At 32.7% G+C, this 24,514-nt stretch overlaps 3 protein-coding genes across 3 annotated transcripts; 1 reads left to right on the top strand and 2 right to left on the bottom strand.

The window, feature by feature from the left end:
* Nucleotides 1-368: 368 nt before the first annotated feature.
* LOC113473985 (fatty-acid amide hydrolase 1-like) lies at nt 369-6,509 on the bottom strand. Its single transcript, XM_026836016.1, has 11 exons — nt 6,264-6,509; nt 5,842-5,949; nt 5,480-5,629; nt 4,980-5,113; nt 4,397-4,620; nt 3,765-3,913; nt 3,009-3,189; nt 2,601-2,731; nt 2,094-2,292; nt 1,555-1,700; nt 369-1,119 (listed from the first exon to the last, which is right to left on the bottom strand). The coding sequence occupies exons 1-11, from the start codon at nt 6,456-6,458 to the stop codon at nt 1,006-1,008; spliced, it is 1,731 nt and encodes a 576-aa protein (XP_026691817.1). The 5' UTR covers nt 6,459-6,509; the 3' UTR covers nt 369-1,005.
* Nucleotides 6,510-7,066: 557 nt separating this feature from the next.
* Nucleotides 7,067-18,274, bottom strand: LOC100177654 (xenotropic and polytropic retrovirus receptor 1 homolog). Its single transcript, XM_009861351.3, has 16 exons — nt 18,026-18,274; nt 16,972-17,023; nt 16,038-16,139; nt 15,614-15,756; nt 15,244-15,330; nt 14,112-14,261; nt 13,599-13,679; nt 12,811-12,938; nt 12,216-12,360; nt 11,780-11,971; nt 10,944-11,103; nt 9,958-10,164; nt 9,309-9,475; nt 8,770-8,909; nt 8,152-8,388; nt 7,067-7,776 (listed from the first exon to the last, which is right to left on the bottom strand). Exons 1-16 carry the CDS (start codon nt 18,092-18,094, stop codon nt 7,698-7,700), a joined length of 2,139 nt encoding a protein of 712 aa, XP_009859653.1. The 5' UTR covers nt 18,095-18,274; the 3' UTR covers nt 7,067-7,697.
* A 258-nt stretch (nt 18,275-18,532) lies between these two features.
* LOC100180003 (EF-hand domain-containing family member B-like) lies at nt 18,533-24,497 on the top strand. The gene is made up of 11 exons (XM_002120346.5): nt 18,533-18,732; nt 19,136-19,285; nt 19,772-19,952; nt 20,413-20,542; nt 20,875-20,985; nt 21,141-21,224; nt 21,760-21,982; nt 22,452-22,659; nt 22,910-23,087; nt 23,652-23,775; nt 24,146-24,497. Exons 1-11 carry the CDS (start codon nt 18,619-18,621, stop codon nt 24,308-24,310), a joined length of 1,668 nt encoding a protein of 555 aa, XP_002120382.3. The 5' UTR covers nt 18,533-18,618; the 3' UTR covers nt 24,311-24,497.
* Nucleotides 24,498-24,514: the final 17 nt, after the last annotated feature.

Genomic DNA, 24,514 nt, shown 5'->3' with positions numbered 1-24,514 from the left:
TCCCCTAGATTGAAAATGGTTACTTAATTTTCATTTTTGACTTTCTGTTGAATTTGTATATTTTGCCTCCTAAAGTTTGATTATGTATTGAGTGCAACAGCCACGCGTTTTAAATGCCGCTTCTTCTTACACCCTTTATCCATAGCGTGTTCTTCTGACCGTTGATTACTTATTTTCCTGTTAAATCCGTTCTTTTCATTCTATATGATTTTTTGCTCAAATTTTACCAAGATAAAAAACATATAACCCTTCCAATGTTTTAAAATAGGCTGTTTCTGAAACACACTACCAGATGGCAGATTCGGAACAAGCATTTTGTAACATAAGAACAAAACAACCAGCTTTAGAAACGGACACACAAAGGCACATAAATGTACATTGTTGTAATAGTGTAATTGCTTGCTGTACGATAATATGTTTAATACTTGAAAATGGCTATATCTCAATTGCTTGAATCATAAAGTATATGAAGTACTACTGCATCTTGATATTACAACTAACACAAAAACCACGAAGATAAATTAATAAGTGTTAAAACATGAACTTTGTAACATGATAAAACACTATGCTAAACATATTTTTAAACATTTTAATAAACACACAGCACTTTACATGACAATTAGTTTAAGCATTTAAGGCACTATTTTCTGTAAAAAAAAACAAACAGTACTATACGACACCCACCAACAAGAAAAAGTATAAATTGCACTTTACAATACAGAATAAGGCAATTTTTAACAATTATTACTTTTTGCAGATTTTGTTAAGAAATTGCACATTAAAGTATATTAAGTACTGCAGTGTGAAATTTTGTACTATATGACATATTGACACAGCAAAGAATTTTAATTAGTATGCAGAACACAGTATAGAATAAAGTCATGTACATTGGATCAAAACAACACTGCTATTAATTAAATACATACAGCATGCAAAGGCACAAATTTTACGTATTATGATGCTTAACTTCAGCAAATTCATAAAAGGACACTCTTGTTTAAATTTTCATTTCTTCAATTGTTCTTCCACTTCATGCATTACTCTCAAACACAACTCATCCTGCCATGTAGGAGCCACACATTGCACACCAACAGGCATTCCTATGCTTCCCTTCGTCACCTGTGAATATTGATAGATTATATAGTAGGGTGGGGGAAGATGGGACACCTTTTCATTATATTGTCTTGTCCTATTTAGTAGTAAACAAAAAACACCCAAGGAAATATTAAAACCATATCCCCACGACTACCATTGACCGCTGGTATTTGTTTAAAATACAATCATGATATTTGGATACTAAGTGCTAAAGATGTCCCATCATCACCCATCCTACTATATTGCTGCAAAAACGACAATCAAAATATCTGTGTTATAATGACTGTCGTTTCTGAAAATAAAGCAAGTTAGACTCATTCAAACTACTAAAAGAAAATTATCAATTCAAAAAGATGATTGCTAAACCCAACTTACCCTGCAAATTTGGTTTGGCTAATGTTTAGAGATCATTGCAGTGCAGAAAATTTGTCACCTACCGTTTGGCGCTTAGGTTCTCACCTCTTTGATATGCTGGTCCCATTCATCTTGGTAGTGACCTTTATAGTTTTCCAGATCTTCAATGTCTTTTTGATTAACTTTTGTGACGGGTACAACACCGGCAGGATAGTTCAACATATTGTATAGAGCGGTATGGCTCGCCATAGCTGAATTATGATGGTTAAAATACAGTTATAAATTTAAAGGATCAAACTGTATGGCTACAAATAGCCTCGTAGCAAAATAGCTAGAGCATCCGCTGCCAGTAGAACAAAGAATATAGGTTCAAGGCATGACACTGCTATTATTGCAGGTGTATGTTTCCTGTTAAAATTACTAAACGACAAATGCGACAACCCAGCGGCCAATAATACGTTGTCAAAATTGTCACCAATGCAGAACTATACAAAAATTCATCCACAATTGGTTACATTGTGGTAATTCGAAAGCGGGCATGAGGTGTATAAAACAGAACACCTATGTTATAACGACTATTGTTGCCCCGTCACAAAGGAATAGGTTACAATCATTCGTTTATTTTATGCCTCATAAATATACACCTGATACATTGCTGATGCCTCCTTTTGGGCAAGCAACAACAGGAAAAGCAGGGCAGATCATGGCATCCAAATTTAGATTAAGCCACAAAGCTGTGTAATGATCAACAAACGCAGCAGCATCTCTTGCCAAACTCCACAGCCTTGTAGTTGATCTATCTCCACCTTTGTGAAGCAGCAGGTCTTGTCTTAGTCTTGGTGACTGCAACACAGTAAGAGCAACTTAAATGTAACTTGCTTTATCTTCGTGTACTTGGAAAACAATGGTCATTATAACACGGGTGCTCTGTTTCATACACCTCTTGCCAGATTTCAAGTTACACGTATGTAACTTTGTCGGTGTGTGTCAATTTAGACACCAATTAGTGAGCACTTGGTCAGAGCAATTACCATCAAGTGTCTTGCCCAAGGACACATACGCCCACAATGGCAGCACGTAGAGAATGGAAAAAAATGTTATAAAACTTATACACCAAGCGATTTTTAAAAAAAGGTTTGAATAAAAGTCACCTTAAACATGCTTAAGAGTTTGCATTTAAGATCGGATAAACTCCATTGTTGATACAAGTTTTCCAATCGCTTTCCAACGAAATCAATTTTAAGTCGTTTTTGATTGAATTCACCAGCATCAGCAAAAAATACTGGTACAAACAAAGGCATGATCAATTATTTTTTCATGAATGACAGATAAGGTAATAATACATTATTGATTTCTATACATAACTTTTAAATGCAACTAAGTTTTTAACATTTTTTATTACAATTGATTTTGCTTGGTAGGTTGAAGTAAAAAACTATTTAGACATATAGAATTTTAAACGCAATTCAAATTCTTCTATTACCTTTAATCTTGCAAAAGAGTGAGGTCCTTGCCAGAATAAACCTAAATCTTAAGAACCTCTTAGTTTTAGTACTTACATGAAACAAGTATTTTCATGGCATCAGCTATTCTAGGCACATGAAATGGTATCAACTCATGGCCAGCTTTTTCCAAAGCTTCCTTGGCTTCAACTACTGCTCGTTTAACTGCAGGTACAGGCTCCATATATCCATCGTCAAGATAGTAACCAATACGTAACCGCTTCTTAGAAGAATACACCTACAAACAGTATTTTTCGACTATTATTGTACATAGTTTAATTTCGTAACCGTTGGTATTGTTTTCTTTGATTAGCATTAAAGCCATAACTTACAATTACTATTCAATAAGTTGAAGACGTGATAATACTTCCAGCATGTTTAAAGTTGTTGTGTATGATTTCCTTCACCTATCATACCCTTTGCAGTAACTTTCATTTGTTTGTTTATTATAATTAATCATTAATCCTTTGTTAGTTTAGTATAATAAAAAAACTTTACACTGAACTTGAAATAGGTTTATTCCTGAGCTTTCTACACTGCATTAATCAGTACATTACGAGTTAGAAAGCAACATTTTTTCACAGGGGTGTAACGGTCGCCCCTTTAATCGAAGAAGTTATTTTTTATGTTCATAATCGTGTTATATCAACTGTCGTTTTAACGTTAGTATTACTACTCATATTTTCTTGAAAAATTTTCGATTAGCGATACAGTAACTGAAGTGACAAAGTAAAGTCAATTATTCACTGATAACCCGGTACGTACAGTACCTATTATGTACACTGGGACAAATACAAAAAAAAATTTAAATACCTCATCATTAAATGGGATAGGAGGGACTGTTCTATCAAGCTCAAACATCAAAGGACATAATATGGCCCTCATTGCTAACACAAGTGTGTCAACATCTGTAGCCAAGGGACCAACTGAGGTTGTAACACAATTTGAACCTGGCAGGATATCTGGAACAAAGGAAATGCGTTATGAATGGTGAATATAATACATTTACCATATATATGCAATAGCAATACAATACGTGGGATATATCTGACACAGTGGTTTGTGCGCCTGCCTCTAACCTTGAGGTTACAGGTTTAGAGTTTGCGCTACTAGACTGTGGGCGTATATGTCCTTGGGCAAACACTTTACAACAATTGTTAGGTTTTCTAAATTTTTCAAAATGTATTGTGCGTTGTTTAAATGTAGCAATAATAGTTTTAATTCTATTTAAACACGGTTTTGTTTCTTAAAAAAAACATCATTGCTTCCGAGTCTTAAGTTCAACTGTGTTCACTGTTGCAAGAAGTTAAAATTTCAACAAAACTATGGTCCTTGACAACTATTAATGGTAGTACACTACTGGAACCCTGCAAAATTATATACTAGTGCTGAAAATATACACAAAACTTAGCATGCAGCAATGTATTTACAGATAAATAACTTACTTCCAAGGCCAACAATGCTCAAACGGTTAAGAGTTGGCTTCAAGCCACAAACCCCTGACATATGAGCTGGGCATCTTATACTCCCACCAGTATCTGTTCCAAACCCAAGAAGTGAACCACCTGATCCAATTAACGACCCTTCACCAGAGGAAGAACCACCGGGAGTGAAATCAACATTGTGTGGGTTGCCTGTCTCTCCATATACTGGGTTACTGCTCTCAAAGCTAATATAAGAAAAAAACGAATGTTCATATTTAACAGCTTTTCTGTTGAATGAATAAATGTAACTTATTTATTTCGGGGCAACGACAGCAGTCATAACATAAGTTGTCTGTTTCCTACACCTTGTGCTAGGTTATAAGTTACCAACATATATGTAACGTTTTACTTGACTTTAATAAGAATTTTTTTTATTTTGTACAGTTTTTTTTTATCGTGTATGTTTCTTACAATTAAGACAACCCATAAATGGACCACTGGTTTGGAGCAACTGCCGCTTAGTGCCATCACAAGGACAAGGACACATACCCTAACAATGGTAGCAGCATTTTACTGCTTCTATTAAAAAACAACAAAAAATTACCTGAACATAAGTTGGGGTAAGTTGGTTTTTGCAAAAGGTATTGCTCCACAATGCTTTAAAACTTTAACCAAAACACAATCTTCTTTAGCTGGTATTCCAATCAAATTTACCAACCCAATTGTGGTGTCCATGCCCTAAGTAGGTAATTTACAGCATTATTAATATAAATAAATGTAACTTGATTTTGGATGCCTTTATGTATGGCTGACAATTTAGACAACCCATTAGTGACACTGGGTTAGAGCAATAGCCGTAAAGTGTCTTGCCCAAAGACACATACACCCACAGGGGTAGCAGGAACGAGCCTTGAACCCATAACCTGTGCTGTGGGTTAGAGACAGGCGCCCTAACAAACTGTGCCACGGCGCCAGACAATATGCTTGAACTATTTAAGCGTTCTCCTGGTAAAAATGATGCGAAAATAATTGACACCATCGCTTGGGGCTGCCAAACATATGAAATATGGCTGGAAAAGTAAAATATTAACACTTTTAACATACCTTTATATCACAGCATTCTTTAATACTAAAAGGTAAACCATACAATGGTCGATGTGTGTTGTTGTTGCCATTCTTCAACTGTTTTGCATTATTTTCTGCATCTCTGTTAATACCCGTTACAGAATTGAACTTCTGTGTTACGGTACATGCCTGAAAACATAAAAAATCAAGTTAAGGGAATGAAAACTGTTTAACATTGAATTGATGTACTCTCACTTTCGGAAATCGGAAACACATTATTTTAGAGGCACAAGGGTGTCGGAGTAATGGGTCAAAACTGGGATAAATCGTAGGTCCTCAAGGACCTCACTCATATAAAATAAGCCATTGAATGTTGTGGTTTTTTTCACTTTTTTGCAAACCTTGTGAATATATGCACGCAGAATATGTACAGGGTCCAATTCCCCTTGTTGAGCTGCTCTAATCAATTCATTTGCTTTCATATTAAGAATCTTGTTTCTTTCCTCTTCCTGATAAAATGCATAAAAATAAATTAACCACATAGTCTGGCGCCGTGGCACAATGGTTAGTACGCCTGCCTCTAACCTAGAGGTTACGGGATCAAGGCTCATCGCTGCTGCTATTGGGGCGCATGTGTCTTAACAGAACACCTGCGTAACTGTGTTATAAGGATTATCGTCACCCCACCACTCAGGGTAAATAAGTTACATTCGTTCATTTGTTCACTTAAAATGGTTGTCTTCAAGTTAAAACACATTTGTCAATGAGACTAAAGTATTGGGTTGTAGGTGTAAAAACATGCATGAAAACAAAAAAAACTTACATCATATTTTTCAGATTGTTCAAGTTCCTGTTTTATGATTGCATTTTCAAGATCTTTCTTTTCGCTTGCCTTTTTTAAAAGTTGTTTCTTTCGTTCCCATTCTCTTACTTTCATAGCAGCCCCATAGACTGCAATGCCAGCAACAACCACCACAGCCACTTTCTTAGGGCAACAGTGCTTTGCTAACTCCGACATATTCCAAGCAGTATACAAAAAGGGCACTACTAAACAATACTGATAGTGATAAGTGATAACTAATATGATGATATCGTTAGTATATTCTCTAATAGAAAGCTTAAATGATAATAACTGTATAACTTAATGCACAATTACACGAAAAGTAATATTGTATACATAAATAAAAGGTCGGTTTAAAAAAGCATTCGTTACCCCTCGCCGTTTCCACGCATGTCATTTACAATTACGCAATGTTGCGATAGTTCGAGTTTGCAAAACATTGCTGCATTCACCAATGCTGCAGAAACTGTCCAAGCAGAGCATGACGTCGGAGAAAAACAATGTCGCCAAATTCAAAACCTCAAGTACAAATGACAAAATGTATGGTTTTATTGCTTGCCAAAACCAACCGAAACTTGCCGTATTATATTTGCAACATGTTGCTAACAGAAATATTAGCAAACAAAAAACAACTGTGTGCCGATCTTTAATTTATTAAACTAATTTGATGTGGCAACATTTGCATTTCAATGTCCATGTTACCCTTACTGGGAATGTGGGGTTTGATTCTTGTAGGATCAGTTTTGGACATACCTGTAAACCAGTAACATCAATGCATAGCTTAGTATTGGAAAATCCAATCAAGAGCTTTGATTTTATTTCAATATTTTTGTTGTAGCAACAGATAATCAAAAGCAAACAACATATTACAACTGTGGTAACTTGGAACTCAATGTGATCTCTAAATACATTAACATCTTAACACTTTTACTACAAACACTCTGGCAGGGTATTTGAATAATAGTTGTTTAACATGAACAACCATTTAGTTTTCATATGTCTACTACCACACACAAATGGCAGGTTTTAATTAGTATTACAAATTTTAGATATTATATGCTACTACATCACAGTAACAAGTCATTGACTAAGTTTCACAGTGAAAAACGCACATAAGCATGCATAGCACAAATGATTGAAAGGAAAACACATCTGGGGCTTGGGAAAAATTTGAGCGAAACGTTTATAAGTAATCCAAAGTTGACAACTATTTTTAGATTGTAGAGGAATATGTTGAATGAGCTAAAGCACTCTTTTTTAAAAGAAAACAATTAACATCAGCAGCGGATAAAGCAACGTTGTGACCTCTTGACATACAGCAGGAATTGTAACATCCAATAATCTCTATTAATAATGAAGTTTCCCCCCCCACAACATGACACTGCCACTTTGAACTTCAAATTGCTGTCATATCATTTACACTGCACTTGTACTTGTCCCTTCATCAGAGCAACCAACCTCACCAGCAAAGATAATCACGCTAGATGAGTTTCTCCTATATAAAAAAATGTTGAATAAATGTCACTTATTTTTAAATATACTGGCTTGTTACAAGAGTGTCCAAGAACATACACCTCGTTGCTGCTTACAAGCTACCACGTATGTAACATGTCTTTGCCCAAGGACACATATGGCTATAAATCACACAAGTGTCAGCATTAAGTCTCAAACATGGTATCTAGTGGTTCAGAGAACAATGCGCTAATCACAATGGCTTTAGAAAAATATTGCAGAGAGGCTACAGATTGGATAAACCACTTTCTACTAAAAAATTCAAACAGATCATTTGAAGAAAAGAGTGAAAACGCCCCAAAAAATAAAATTTTATAATAACTTAGTATAAATTTTATTAAAATATTGTTCTTAGCACCTTGCTACATTGCTTAACTTCTTTCCCACCAAAGAGCTTTGTGATCCCTTGTCATTACCAAGTTTATTACGTTTGAGCAAAACAGAGTCAGCGCCGTTCATTTCATCCATCATTCGTTCAAGTGTTGCGAGGTTATCAGAGCGTAACGGTGCCACAGAAATGTCACGAACAGCTCGAAATTCACCACAGTTATTCAGATGTTCGTTTTCAAGCCGAAAAAAGTTCCACACAAATCTCCTTTTAAAACAAAATAGGAACAAAGTTAAACTTTATAACTTGCTTTAAAAAAAAAAACGCTTGTTACAATATAGAATTTAAATGACTAAATGCATTTAACATTGGGATAGTGGACCAACTAAAACACAAGTTTTAAGCTATGTCTTGCCATATAGAAGTGTATTACTAAAAAATAGTATTATAACCGGTGCCTTAAAACAGTGATTAGCGACTCTAACCCAGAGCTTATGAGTTCAAGGCGCTGCTACAGTTGTGGGCGTATGCGTTAACTCGTAAGTTAGCATGAGATGTATGAAACAGAACACCTGTGTTATAATGGCTGTCATTTACTTGCCACGCAAGGAGCATGAAATATTTGTTGATATTAAAATACACACACACCTTAAAACTTCCAGCACTGCATATATAGTTGATACAATAAGACCTGTGGCTCCTGATGGAAATGACTCATTGATAGCAATTCTTATTATCCACGAAAATCTAATAATCATATCCTCAACTATTGCGAAGTAATACACCACCTGTAAAGTAATGTAAAGTATTTGATGTGTTATTATAAAGAGTAAAGACACTAATTTAAACAGTAAAGCATATAAAACAGTCACGGTAAAGCAGAACTAGAAATTTTAATTAACAAATTTAAACCTTTCAAAAAAATAAATTTTGTGTGGCTACTACCAAGTTTAAAAAATAAGAAGAAATTCAAGACGGCAAAGATTAATTCTTGAATAACTGAAAGATATAGAATATGTGGTAATATTTAAATAAAAAACTTAATACACCTGTCCTGTTTCAAATTAAAGTCAGTACGTATTACGGTCCAAATAACTGGGACCACTAACAATCTCCTTTTATTAAAAATAAGATTTATTAAACATTAAACGATAAACCGACAAAATGTTCATTAGTATTTTAAATACCTTATAAGGATACACCATCTCTTCCCTTAAGAACTTGTTTTCGCCAGCATTTCGATCTAAAAATCCCCAATCCATTTTGATATCCCAACCAAACGTGTAACAACTACCAATAAATAAGCTAGCCAGCCATAAGAAGAAATAAACACTTTGTAATTCGCCCGTAACATCTGGAATAAATGACCATATGAGTTAGGAATACTTACACAAAATATGAATACTGTAATACAGGAGTTGCGACTTTATGATGGTAATTTTTAAGTATTTACACAAAATATAAATACTGTAATACATGATTTTTAATAATATGGTAATTTGAGTAATAACAACTGCATAAACCAAGTTTTAGATAATTATGTTTTTGAATTGTTGTATTAGGGGCTTTTTATAATGAGCCAGAAACTGTTAAAATATGAGCTATAACAAGGCAAAGTTTGGTATGTTTTAAAAAAAGGTCAGTAATTTTTGAAAGAATAATTTAAGCGGCATTTTAACCTTGCAGCAATTTGCAAAATACTTTATTTAAAGAAAATAATTTACAAAGATACTTTTTGTCGTTATGATGATAATTCATAAGCAATTACACAAATATCCTTTATATATAGAGAATATATTAATTTATAAAGATATTTAACATCTACAACGATCTAACCTCTATGTAAAACAAATAGGGCTTGAAAAGTCACCCTAAAAAATGTGGTTGAATATTTTCCAGCATTTACGAGATGGGGAAACCACTTTTGTGAGTCGTAGAAACGCCGGAGACATTGCACAAAACGAATAAATGCTGGATAGCATTGTAATATCGCTCTCAGTCCATAAGAATATGAACCACATACACCATTACCTTTGGCAGGATCTGAAATGTAACAAAAAGTTTTTTATTAAATTTTCTTCAGGATTATTTGTGGTCACTGTAATGTATTCATAATGCATACATTTGTTGTATAGACAATTAGCCATAATACATACATATGTAGCAATGTAGCATAGACATAAAACATTCATATGTGTTGTAAACAATACATGACACTTCAATGTCGATACATGCTGATTTACGAGAGCATTAACTGCTCATATAACACTACTATACGTTCAATAAATTACTGTAAAGATGCCTACTTATTACTGCTTGCTAAAGAACTTTCCTATTTGTTTAAACTGTAATACATTTTGTGAATCCAAACCTGATTTTGTGCTCAGAGAATTGAACGATTCTTTTATAAAGAAATACAGTAAGGATCTGGTGCAACACTTAACAGACGAAAATTAAGTACAATCAATTGTATAATCCTAAATGGCATCCCCAGTCTTTTATTCATTCTCTTTGAATTTGGCTGTTATGTAAAGCTCTTGAAGACTTTTTTGAACAAGAGATTGACAACACCATTTAGGCAAAATATAATTTATTATGTTACACAATTTGTTGGACTTGACTTTTAAGTTATACAGGCTATAGTAGGATGGGACATCTTTTCATTCTATTTTATTGTCTAGTTTGGTAATAAACAAAAAACATTCAAAGAGTTATAAAATCGCATCCTGACGACTCCCGTTTGTAATTGTTTAAAACACGGTCAGGATATTTAGACGTCCCGTCTAACCCCACCCCACTATTATATAAGTTTAGCCACTTACATGGAGTGTTGAATGGTCCTATCCAAACATCTGCATCATAAGCATAGAAACAACATATGAATTCAGCATCCATAAGTAGCACTGCAAGACTGTTTAACTGGTCAGCCAACCAAAAGTCAGCAAACTGCACCGGGTAAAATCCACACGCAAACAAGCGCCACTATCACGAAAAATAAATTACTTTAGAAAATATGTTAAATTATATACACTTTTTACTAAAATAATATGATTTTTCATTTACAGATATTAAAAATTTAACTTTGGAAAATGTGTTACAACTACATACTACTGCAAAAAAACGCAATACCTGTCAGCTGTCATATATATATTTACCAAACATGTCAAACCTATAAATGTCTTTAATAAAAGCAAATCATTTTCTTAAAAACACAACAGCCCATAATATATACATATAACACAATTGTTTTATTCAACTTTGTAATTATTATGATTATTATTTTTCTCGTTTCGATTCAAAACTAAAGAGTTTTATCGGAACATTTAAAAATGAAGACATATTTGTCATATATTAATATAAATAAATATATATATATATATATATATATATATATATATATATATATGGGATAATATGTTCACATTAAAACTGACCAGAAATTCTTTGTTTATGTTTTCAGTATTTTACATCTAGATTATAAATTGTTTTATCCTCGTGTAGCTGGTAAACGGTAGTTGTTAAAACACAGGTGTTTTGTTTCACACACCTTATGCCAGCTTAGGAGTTACTATTACTACCAATATAACTTTATGGGTAATTATTTTTGGGGGAAGTTTATTATTTCAATTTGTTGTACAGCCGACAGAATAAAACTTACCAATCGTTTTAGGAGCCAGAACCTTGCTTTATGGAACAAAATGGGCAGCGGATTAAACAGGAATACAAGGTATGCAATATACACCAATGCTGGGTTAAGAAACACAGGGACAATAGAACGCAACGTAGACAGACTTCCAAATAAATATGAAATCAAACTTAAGCTCCAGATAATGGCAAAAATGGCAGAAATCTAAAAAATTAAAATAAAATATTAAAACTGTTGGATTTAGTTAAAACAATGTATTGTATAATGCAGTGCAGTCAAAAAAGGGTTTTATTGCAAAAAAAATAATAAAAAAAAGAGTATATTTTAAAGCATTATTTTCTCTCATTCATTTAAAAAAAAATTGTGTATATATATAATTATTTTGTAAAATCTTTTTTTAATACCCAGAAAGCACTCCCAAAAAATGTTGTACAATTTAGTTCCAAACCTCAAAAAAATGTTGATGAGACAAATGATGACGTGGGTCTATCTCAAATATGAGAACATGATTAACACCAGCAGTTCTCCAACCCCATACATTGAAACCAAGGCAGGTAATGAAAAGAAAAGTTATAAAACCAGCCCTGTATAATCTAAATACAAACAAGCGGTATGACTATGAGGTTTTTACACATAGACACTTAACTTAAAAATGCAAGGGGGCAGGGATAGTTGGATACACTAGCTTGTAAAAAAATATCCTCTAATAGGTTGTAATTTTGACTGTTAAAAACAGTGGAAAAAATCCAGGGTTGGCCTGTTTACGCTGCCACCCTAGATTTAGCACCTGTGGCTGTGACCCTAGATTTAGCACCTGTGGCTGTGAACCTGCTACATTATAGTCTATTTACCTCCTTTTATTGCCTATTACACTAGGCAGATAATTAATAAGTTGTTAGAAATACTTTTTTAATGTGTTACATTCAAGGGGGGCCAGAAAAAAAAAGCTAAATATTCTCCACCAAAATTAGATGAATAAAAAGCATTTATAGCTATTAGCTATGTCATTGCCCTACTGTATTTGTCATCTTATATTAACTTACGTAACGATCAACTGAGGATTAAGAGTGACAGGTAAGAAGGCGGCAGCAACACCTACAACTGCCATCATGACTAAAAACATACCAAGGAATAATCCAACACGAAAAACAGTTCCTTTTGGATATGTTGTCTGAAAATTAAAGAATATTATGAAAATGATAACTTTATCTGTCTTTAAGATTCGGATAGACAAGATTTAAAATTTATACTTAAAAAAAATATTATATGTTGTTTCAAAATTAAAGAATATTATAATAATAACTTTTTTGTTTCTGCAATTGGGGTAAAGAAGATTTTAAAATATTTAAAATAAAAATACAGCTTACAGGTTGTGGCCACAAAACAACAGTTGTTAAAATACGCTTACAGTTAAAAACATACAGAACAATATAACAAAAATAAACACTTTTTGTTTGTTCAGTTACAGTAGCAAAGATTTAAAAATATTTAAAACAAAAAAACAGGATATGGCAATAAAACTACAGTTGTTAAAATAAGCTTAGAGTTAAAAATATATTCACATTAATTGAAAGAAAGAAGCATGGTCGCTACATCTAGCACACAAACAATAAGCGATTTATTTAATTATTTCCGAGTTAAATTGTTCATAGGTTACTTTAAAGGTTATAAACATATATCAATTCTACTGGTTTAACTAATCAGGCGTTGTGATACAATTTATTTCGCAGCATCTGTTACTACTCATAAATAATTTATTTGTAACAGGGCCAATTTTCCTCGAATACTATACAAATATGGAATTGAAATATGAGTAATTTTTTAAACTTACCGTATCTGTAAGCGGAGGTACTCGTAACCGTTTCATTGCTTTTGAACGGTCTCCATTTTCAAGCTCATTTATATAAAGATTCTGGGGAATATATATTTATAATATATATGTTTTATATCTATGTATGATAGGAAACAGCACACTTAAAATTCTGAATCACATTTTTTTTACGATTAATTTTGGTAATGTACATTCCATTTCCCTTTTCCCCTCCCAAATGTTGCATATTGATATATAGGCTATACATAAATACATTTGAAAAATTTAACAAGCAGTCAATTTTGGTAATATACATTTAGTTGTGTATTATTAAGCCTACAATTGCCAAGACAAACAAATCAGAGTGTTTGTTATGCTACAGCTGTGATAAAATGACATGATACATAGTACCTAATAAAATCTATTGTTTTACACCTTTATATATCAAAGGGTTTTATGCCCTAGAATATAACAAAAATGTAGAGCTTATACACTAGGCTATATGACATATGAATTTAAATTCCGTTAACGTACCTCTGTTTTTAAAATATATTCAGAAATAACATTATCATTGTGAAATGGAGCAGTTTCAACATAATTTTTCCTCCAAGCAACTCCTTTATCAGTATCCAACACTTTGTCATGCTTTTTTAAAATCTTTCGAAATCCTGTGAAATTGAGCTCCTGAAAATACAATGTTTTTGTCCAGTGGTCAAAGAAGCAGCATGGTGGCGTTTTTTCTTTGTTTCAATTCTATGTTCGCATTTTTTATGTGTTAATCACTCTCGCTAACACAGTTGGGTAAACATTTATTAGTGTGCGCCGCATTGTAGGATTAATGATAACGTCTACCCAAACACTGATTAAATACCCAAAATATCCCTTAGCAAAAAAGCGCAAGTGTTCTATAAAGCAAACATACTTTCAAACAAAGATTTTAAATGCATTTAATTACTATTTTGATAATATTTAACACAAAAAGTCAAAAAGTTCGGCTTTGTTGCAAAAATCCAACTGTTACTTAATCCATATTATGACACAAATAATCCAAGGTCGATGTGTGAATACATATTATGTTGTAATTGACAAAATTTTCTTCTAATCATCTTACTTGGGGTAATTATGGTGCAAGCAATAATCCCCTGTTGCATAATTAAAACTAAAATTTAAACTCTTGGACTCGCACACACCATGTGTATATGGAGTTACCTTTCCTTTGTTTATGATTAGTAGCTAATTTAAGTATTTTGTGGCGTTTTTTTATATGTTTTGTAACTGTTTGTTCATCACTAGGAGCAAAACGCAAAACAGGATTGGTAATGTGCTAATTGGACCCTTGTTATGTTAGTTTAAAGAAAACTAGCCTAAACACTGTTTTAACTTATTTGCTGGATTACAAATGAACTTAAGGTATAAACAACAGGATCTAAAATTCACTGTGGAATTTTGGCAAATGTTAGGCTATTGAATAAGTCACAGGTTATACAGTTTCTGATTCACAAACTCAGATACTTTTGGCCAAGCAAACAGTAGGCCCATTGATAGTGCTTGCCACAAAATAGACCAGGTTATTTTCCATGCCATAGATTTTTAGGTGAATTTTGAATGCTCAAAAAAACATAACTCTGTGATGGATTAATAATGAAAGTACAGCAGGTTAACGTACCTGATAATTTTGCAGCAAAATAAGACTGAGATAATATTCGGAAAACGCCAATTTGAGATCAATTATTGTTTTAATACGAACTTTTTCCTGAAAAAATTAAAGATGAAATGCATTACATTCTTAATTTAATTTCAAGATTCTAACAGAAATAATAAATTTGCTAAGCTAACCTTATAAAAAGTCTGTATTGATGCTAACAAGGGGGCACTTTCAACATCAATTAAAATTGTCATTTATATATATATATATATATTAATATTTTCCTTTTGGATTCTATACTGAAACATGTCAGTTTATAAATATGTAAGTGCACAGTAATTTTTTAAACACCCCGTAAATTCTATTTAGTGATTCTATCTGTTTTTCTTACTTTGTCGCGCATGAATAGACGTCCACGTGGAAGGCGCCGGCGAAGTTTAGAAACGCTGTTTGGGTTTGTTAAAAGTGAATTTTTGTGTGCTTGTAATTCACTTTGCAGTAACGCAAACTTCCGAGTTGCTTCTGCTTGTTGTTCTAAAGACATAACAATGACAATTATGTGTTATCTTTTTANATTTACTGAGATTGAGATATAAAAAGTATGCTTGGTACATGGTATGGTAATATACTAATATGTATACAAAATCTAGCACTTATAATGTAGTTCATCACACACACTAGAAAAACAAGCAAAACGATAAATAATTTAAATTCAAATAAGCTCACATAGGCCCAGTTCTTGATACTTTAACAAAATAGTAAAAAGTTTCATAAAAAAAGCTATTTTTTGAACTTAAGCTACATAAATAAATTACCGGCAAAAAATGTGTTAACTTTTGTTAACTGAACGTCACATTCAGCAAAGAACTGCTCCTCAAATAACGCAATGTGCCGATCTGTTTCTTCAGATGTTCCAACTAATACAAAACATATGTGAGTTGAATAATTATATAATATATCACATAAATAGGTCCACACATTAGGATTTCACAGATCATACATCATGTAACATCTAACATGATTTAAAAATATAAAAAGGTAACTGTTTAAAGATCTAAAATTGCAAAGTGATCCAAGTGATAAAACTGTTCGGTATTTAGCAAGCTTTCAAGGCTATAACAGGGACAAACAAACTCTGTATTGTACTGTAATTTATGATCACACAGTTGAATTTTTATAGCTTAACATACAGTCCCACCATTAGGTAGAACTAAACAAAGTTACAGGATAGCCTTTCAGGCTAACAACACAAAAATAGCATTGCAGTATGACTAATCTAATGCCCTTTCCAATTTAATAAGTGCTCTAAAACTAAATTGACAGCAAACGAATCAGCACGTTGGTGTGAATACTATTCTAAAAAAAGGCAGTTGCTTTTAATGGTATTGCATCCTAATTTGGAGCATATAGCAGCAAGACAATTAAGTTAAAATTGTTTGTGCACAACACAACAGTTTGTGCACAACACAATTTGTTCCATTTAGAAGATGGTAGCAACTAACCAAAACAAAATGATAACCTTTTGTGTTTGCAAATTAACATTCTTTACAAGCATATTTATATATACACAATATATTGTATTTGTATGTCTGCATACACCAAGTAGGCCTGTCCATGTTGCGCAACCGAAACTACGCCAGGAACTGCAATATTCTGTATACTGGTTTACTGGGCTATATTTGTAAGCAGTGGTTGCATTTCATAGCATCCCAAGCAAAGGTAGATTTAAAATAATAAGCTTTCACTTACGCTCTGAGTTAGGAGCATCATCTTTACATTCATAAAGCATATTTTTAAGAACCTGTTAAAATACACTATTAAAAATTTGTAAAGGTTTAAAAGAAAAAGAAAAAAGAATGAGCTTATTCCTTGTGTTGCAATGCAATAACAGTGCTTTTAAAAAGAATTTTATGCTTCATACAAGAGGACCAACTTACCAGTTATCACAATCATATTCTGGGCTCGCAAATAAATTTTGAAAAAATGAATGGCTGACAATTTAGACTATTTATAAGAGATCATTGGGTTGTAGCGAACTAGCAATTGCCGTTAACAGCTTTGATCAAGGACACATTTGCTCACAATCATATGTTTTAAACCGTATTGAGTTGGCAATGCCTATTACGACATGCTTAACATTGTTTTACAATAGCTGGTAAAGATAATACTGCCGCTGGTGACCAGTGAAAATTTTAGTCTTAAAATGTTCCCTACATCTTCCTGATACCCGCTGTATAAATTTTTTTAAAAAAAACTTCGGCGTTCGTGTCGAAAAATTAACTTTGAAAATGCACAAAAACATGCTGCCTCACCGTAATTCGCCTGACTTGCATAAGGTTAACGATTTATTACGTCACAATAGCAATATGTTACGTCACAGTGGTGACATATTACGCAAGTTACAGCACGTTATAACCTTGTTTTTCACACTGTTTAATGCTAGGGAAAAAACATTTTGAGATCAAAGTTTTTACTCGTCACCAGCGGCAGTATTACCTTTGGTAAACACATATGATATTCAATAATTGAGCATAATATTTGTTATAAAGAGTCAAAAAGACTAAACAAGAAACAACAGTCTTTTATACCAGATGGTTTTATAAAGTGCCAATGTTTGAATGGTAATTACTAGTTATTGTATACATTTTTACCAAGCTTGAGTAAAACATTTAGAAATGCTGTATATGTGGTTAGATTACCTTTTAAATATGTAAACACAACACAAAATGCAATGCAATATAGTAGTGTAAAACAATGTGTGGAAAATAACATCCTTAGAGGTCAAATACATTAACATACTAACTTCATAATCAATGTATTGGCTTCTCCACTCTGGTGTAAGGTGAGCTTGTAAATTTGCTCCAAACTTCATATTATTTCCCAATATGTTATAATCCAAGGCTTGAATATAAACTTCAATATGTACAATGAATTGCTGCACAGTTTTATAACTACTACAAATGTACAACTACATTGAATACATCAAATCAAAAATACATGTTCCCGTTCTCCTAATATTATTATTATAAATACAAACCGCATTTGCTGAGTAAGCCAAAAAAACTTGCTAAGAAAACAAGAAAGAAAAACCAAAAGAAAAGCTTTTTTCTTTGTGCGGATAGCCTTTTTTCTTTCTCTCTCGCTCAAAAATATTTACTTCAACATGTAATTTAATACAGAATTTAATAAAAAAAGGGTTTTTTACAAGTAAAAATATTTGTCTTAAACATAACAAAATAAAATGTACTGTTTAAAATACAAACTCCCCCTTAAGCATTTCAATCGAATCATATATTAACGATTTCGCGAGATGTCGCGCTACCATCGCTTAGCAACAGAGCACGCGACGTTAGTCTTTTCCTTCTGTGTTAATTTTGTTGATTTTACCGCAAAATAATGCAAAGTAACTTGGGAAAATATCGAGACTCGACTCCTGAGCTTTCGCCAGCAGGCAAAATCTTTGAACAAGGTGGAACTGCGAGTGAATGCATTCATGGACGTGGTAAAGAGGTGAGTTATGTTATTTATAAATTGCTCTTAGATATGTTATACTTTTTAACATGCATTTGTTCAATGCAAATAAACTTTGAGGATCTGGTGCCAGACATATACTATTCAAATTTTAAGAATACTATAGTAATATTGATAAAATAACCATATTACCCAGTTTGCAGCAGAATATGACAGTTTCTGACAGACAAAATCTAGTGTGTCAAAACTGATATTTTAGATACACATGTACAATTTTGATTGGTAAACCTCAGACTCAGAAAACATAATATAGATTTTTTGCTAAATTAATTACTGAACCACTTTGATGTTTTCAACACACAAAAAAAACATGCATATATATATGCAGTAGCTGCCATTTTCTGTAGACCAGACTGTTAAAATTAATCTGTTTTTCTAACAGCCTCCAGTTCCATCTCCAGTGAACAAGTTTTGTAACACGGATGCAGGAAGACCTCCAGTTGCAGAGATGAGGATTCATCATGGAAGAGCAGATGACGAAGATGTTGCATCTCGATATTATCATGGTGTCAGCACTGTAGGTTCCGTAAAGGTAAAAAAATTTAAAATATGCTGTGTGATGATTCATGTCTTTCTAAACTGCTTACTGTCAGGTTTTCCAATTTTTTTTTATACATTTATATACAAATTTAGGTAAAGTAACCAACCATATTTCATAAAAAATGGCCATTTTTGGCATTTTTGTTCAGTTTAACTCCTAACCCCTGACCAGGTTAGGTAACAAACTTCAGGGGTCGTCTAGATTATACCAATTTTCCACAAAGTGTTATATTATACTATTAGCATATACTGTATTATACTATTAATTATGAAGGGTGGCAGGAAATTTTAGGAGATTAAAAGGGCTCACAAGCAAAAACGTGTGGGAAGCCCTGTGTTATTCAGTAATATGATGCCAAGAATACTTATTTTTCAGTATATTGTTAACCTGAAACGTAATTTACTAAAAATGTTAATTTTTGTATATCAAAACAAACATAACAATGTAAGTTTTTTTACAAATGTTTTGTTTAAACAGGCCAAACAACTGGTGAACCCTGAGTTTAAATCTCATTTCAAAAGTTGTGTTGATGCAAAGAAAGAGTCGGCTTATTTAAGTAAAAAGGAGAAACCTTTAGGAAAATCGCGCGACAACAGTGCATTTATGCCTTCGAGTATTGATCGTTTGAAAACTGCATTTGGAAAACCAACTATATTTAGTAAGTGATTTATTCAATGTATTTTATCCATGTTATTTGTTGCTTTCTACTTGTCTTACTAATTTGTCAAAAACTAATTAATGTAATGAACATTTTACCCTTTTTCTGTTTATTGTTTAAACTTCTGCTTAATATTTAACAATTGAAAACCTTTTTTCACTTGTTTATTTTTTTTATATAATACATTTTCATTTTTAATCATATGTACAGCTTTATCTGGTTTAAAATTATAAATAACATAGTACATTTGATGTACCTTTTGTTTATTATCTTAACGATAATATAATTACTACCCATCTTTTTGATGTTTTATACTTTTACGATCTGCGTTACCTAACCAAAGAGACAAAATAAATTTGAATTATTCATTCATTACACATCATTTTTAACGACATTTTGTTTTAGTTTACAAGTACATATGCTGTGTATATTTTTTTAAAGTTATTGTGTTAAATTCCAGGCGGTACAGCTGGCGAATGTGTCAATCCTAATAAAACTCCATCACAAGTACAAGAAGAATCACAATTTGCTCATGACATGTACAAGCTTAGTCATAACGACTACAATGTTTCTGAGATGTATGATAGAAAGTAAGAAATGTGTTGCTAATATAAAGTAGTGCTTTTCCATCACCGAACTAAGTCATCTACTAATAGTTCACAAGCATTTCACTGCTTTTGTACAATGTAAATTCTATTTATTGTATCTTTAAAGTTGTAAAAATACATTAGTTTTAAAAAATTATTTTTATGTTTTTTGAATTTATCCACAATATTTAAAATTCCTCCCAAAAATGTTGAGAAAATTGTTATCAAGTGTTATTTATTCTAACAAAATGGTTACCTATGTCTATGTAAAAAAATGTTTCTAAAATATTAATCATTTATATTCATACCATTCTTCTATGTATATCAAATTACAGATACGATTGGAGCAAGTTTACCAAGGAGTCTTTGTATGGAAAAGAAACCCCTCACTTCAATGATGGTAGAAACACATGCAAGTCTCTGAAATGGATTCACGATTTGCAAACGTAAATCATTTTTACAATCTAAATGTATGTTTATAAATTTATGGGGTAATAAATGGGCTAATCCTGGCCTAAATCTTAGGACCCATAGCATGTGTCATCCTGTGGGATCTTACCCTCATAGAATGGAACATTTATAAGTTGTTTTGTATTCACAGTAAAAAAGGAGCGAGTATCGTTTCCAAACGTGTGGATGATTATAGAGAGAGAACGCAGCCACAGCTGGGATCTGTACACGACCCGTAAGTGAAATATAAAGTTATTATATTACCTGTGTGTAATATACGTTTTGTACCTTGCTTTACTTATTTTCTTTCCACATAAGTATTTTAAAACTTTAAACTACACCATCTGTGCACAAATAAGAGAATTTATTACAAACTCTTCAGAGTGTAAGGCTAGACACTACTACCATTGTGGGTGTATGTGTCCTTGCGAAAGACTCATAACGCCCCCATCCTTTATGGGTTGTCTAGATTACCAACCATACATTAGAAAAAAAATCCCTTGCGAAGTAACAAAACTCGTAAGCAGACCTGAGGTTTATGAAAAATTTCACCTGTGTACAACAACTGCCATTGTCAGCCACGCGAGGATAAATAAGTTGCATTCATTCCTTAAAATGCAATGCAAAATTTTTTAGCCAACAATCAATTTTTTTCTTTAGAGTTGTGGACACTTTAAATGGACCATTTTCTTTCCAAACAAAATAATTAGGTTTTATTCACTAAATTACAATGCAAAATGTTTAGCCAACTATCACATTTTTCTCATTAGAATTGTGGACACTTTGAACGTACCTCCTGACCACACGTTTGGAATCATGTTAAGACCTGATGAATACGGAGCAGGTGATTTACTTCACGGCCGATCGCCGGATGCTTACCTTCGTGGAAGAGACAGGGAGCGAGGAGTGTTACACGCCATCAGACAACATCTCAAGAAAGCTAATTATCATAATTTCAATAACTTGGCTCAAGCATTTGCTCATTATGACAGGGTATGTATGTAATAATGAATTAAAACAGAGTGTCCATGTTATATAGTAGGGTGAGGAAAAATGGGCCACCTTTTTATTAGATTTTGTGGTCCCATTTGGTGGTAAACAAAGAATATCAGAATATCTAGATATAACCTGTTAAAGGTACTTTACAATAACAACTGTTGTTTACCAGTCACACAATGATAAAGCAAGTTACATTCATTTATTCATTTACAATTTATTTTTCTTTATTACTATACTTCTTGGCAGTGAGTTTATTTAGCCATTGATATATTGATATCCTGGTTTGAAGGTATTTGAGACCTTGCAAGTCTGCCATCCGGCAAGACTTCATCAGAAAATTTAGAAATACACTGCATTTTAAACCAGATGAGCTAAGAAAAGATTATTTACATTATGCCTTGTAGCAGAAGTAACAGAATATTGAAATGCTGCACAGTATAATATAAAATACATCTTTTTTTAGAACCAAGACGGCTTTATTGATGGAGAAGAACTCAGGAACGTTTGTTACCAATTAAACGTTCCAGTTGAAGATGAAATGTTATTTCTCCTTATGTCATATTGCTGTGCCGAATCTACCGACAAGGAGCATGAGGCAAAAATAGATTATGTCAAGTTCGCTAACTTTTTGAACTGGAAAGATAAGATGCCAATGTCTGCAGATAAAAAAAGTGAGAACTTTATTATATAAAGGTCTAATGTCTTACTAAATTTGTATTTATTTTTTAGTATTTTTTAAGTAGGTATTTTAATATATAAACAGTTTGTTGTAGCGAATGTCTTTTGCTACTAATTCTCTTTTCCTAAATGTTTTAATTAATTAAAGAAACTAAAATAAAATTTAAATGTTTTAATTAACTTTAAAAAAAATAAAAATTAGGTATATGTATATATTAAAATTTTATTTGAAATCAATAACAGCTGGAAAAGAACTTCCAATTCCTGATACACCAACCATACAAAAGCAAATCGATCGCGCTGTAACTCAGCATAAGACGTCATCATCTGTTATTGGGGCGTTGTCCGCTGTTGATGCAAGCCAGTACAGGAAATATGGGATTCCTACAGTGAGGAGTGATATTGCACCACCAAAACTAAGGTAAGATTAATAAATATGATAAATACTGTACTTGACGAAGTGGTTCAATGAATGGTGATTTATTATATATGATTTATATTATGAAGTATCTTGGTTAGTATGTGATCACCTGATAGGCATTCACATTTTATCTTTGCATGATGGGGCAATATAAAATGGGTGCAACCAACGTATATGTAACTTAGTGAGAAATCATTTTTCGGAAACCAGAGCCTGTGAATGAATTGTATGTTTCATTTTATGTCAAGTAGGTTCCCAACATTGTGTGTCAAGTGGCTAATTCAGTATAAAGAGTCCGAAACGATTCAAATGTTATTTACCACATTGTTAAGTATGTAGTACCATAAATATCTGAAGTTTCTGAAACCGATTTTTTTTAAACTAAATTTGTCTAAGTTATCAACTATACAGAAAAACAATGATCCCAAAGTTTAACTCGTAAATTGGTACGAGGTATATGAAACAGAAAATTAGTGTTATAACAACTGTCGTTTTCCGGCCTCGCAAGGACAAAGCAAGTTGCATTTATTTATTCACTCTAATTGATATTTATTTAATTACCAGGAGGGTAAGTGACCATGTGAACTATGGTGATGAATCAGACGCTTATGGATTGGTTAATCCAACAATGTACTCAGAAAAAGGGATTTATGAACAAGATATGTTCGAAGCAAGACCAAAAACTGAGGTACTGGGTGTCACATGCAATTAAGTGTGGTACAAATTACTGTTTTGGATATTTTTTTAGTTACCATGTTTGCAAAACGTGCATACATTCAGATCAAAAATAAAATCCGTGTTTAGTTTTAAAAATGGTTTTACATAGTTTAATATTAAATTGTTCGGCGCCGTTGGTGCGTCTGGCTCTAACATATAGGGTTCAGCCACAAAGTTACGTACGTGATAGCAAGCACGAAGTGTATGGAACAGAACACCCGTGTTATACCGACTGTCGTTTTCCCGCCGCGCGAGGATAAAACAATTTACATACATTGATTCATTTTTATCAGTTTATTTATGTTAACATTTGTTTATAAAATCTGTCAATGGATTTACAGATTGAGAGTATTTTCACAAATATTGGTGTAAATATGACTCCAGAGATGTTTAACGAATTGTGGGAGCTTGCCAAACAGAGAGATCCGCGAGGACGAAACTTGGTATCTGTTGAGACATTTCGTAGCGTGTTAGATGACGTTCAAGCTACTTCCATTACAGCGTGATCATTGTGTTTGTTTTTGTTACTTCTCAGACTTCTGTATCAGTTCTTCAAATTGCTGTGAACTTTTCCATGATTTTTGCACTATTTGCGTAAATTATGCACTTCTAGAATCGTGTGTCATTTTGTTCATTTAATTTTTAAGTTTTTTACTGAACATTGTTCTATTGTGACGTCATTAAATGAAATATTCAAATATCGGTGCTTG

Source organism: Ciona intestinalis, chromosome 9 (genome assembly GCF_000224145.3).
Source record: "Ciona intestinalis chromosome 9, KH, whole genome shotgun sequence".
NCBI classification, from domain to species: domain Eukaryota; kingdom Metazoa; phylum Chordata; class Ascidiacea; order Phlebobranchia; family Cionidae; genus Ciona; species Ciona intestinalis.
The sequence above is the reverse complement of the archived record's forward strand: the minus strand, read 5'-3'. Positions and strand labels throughout refer to the sequence as shown.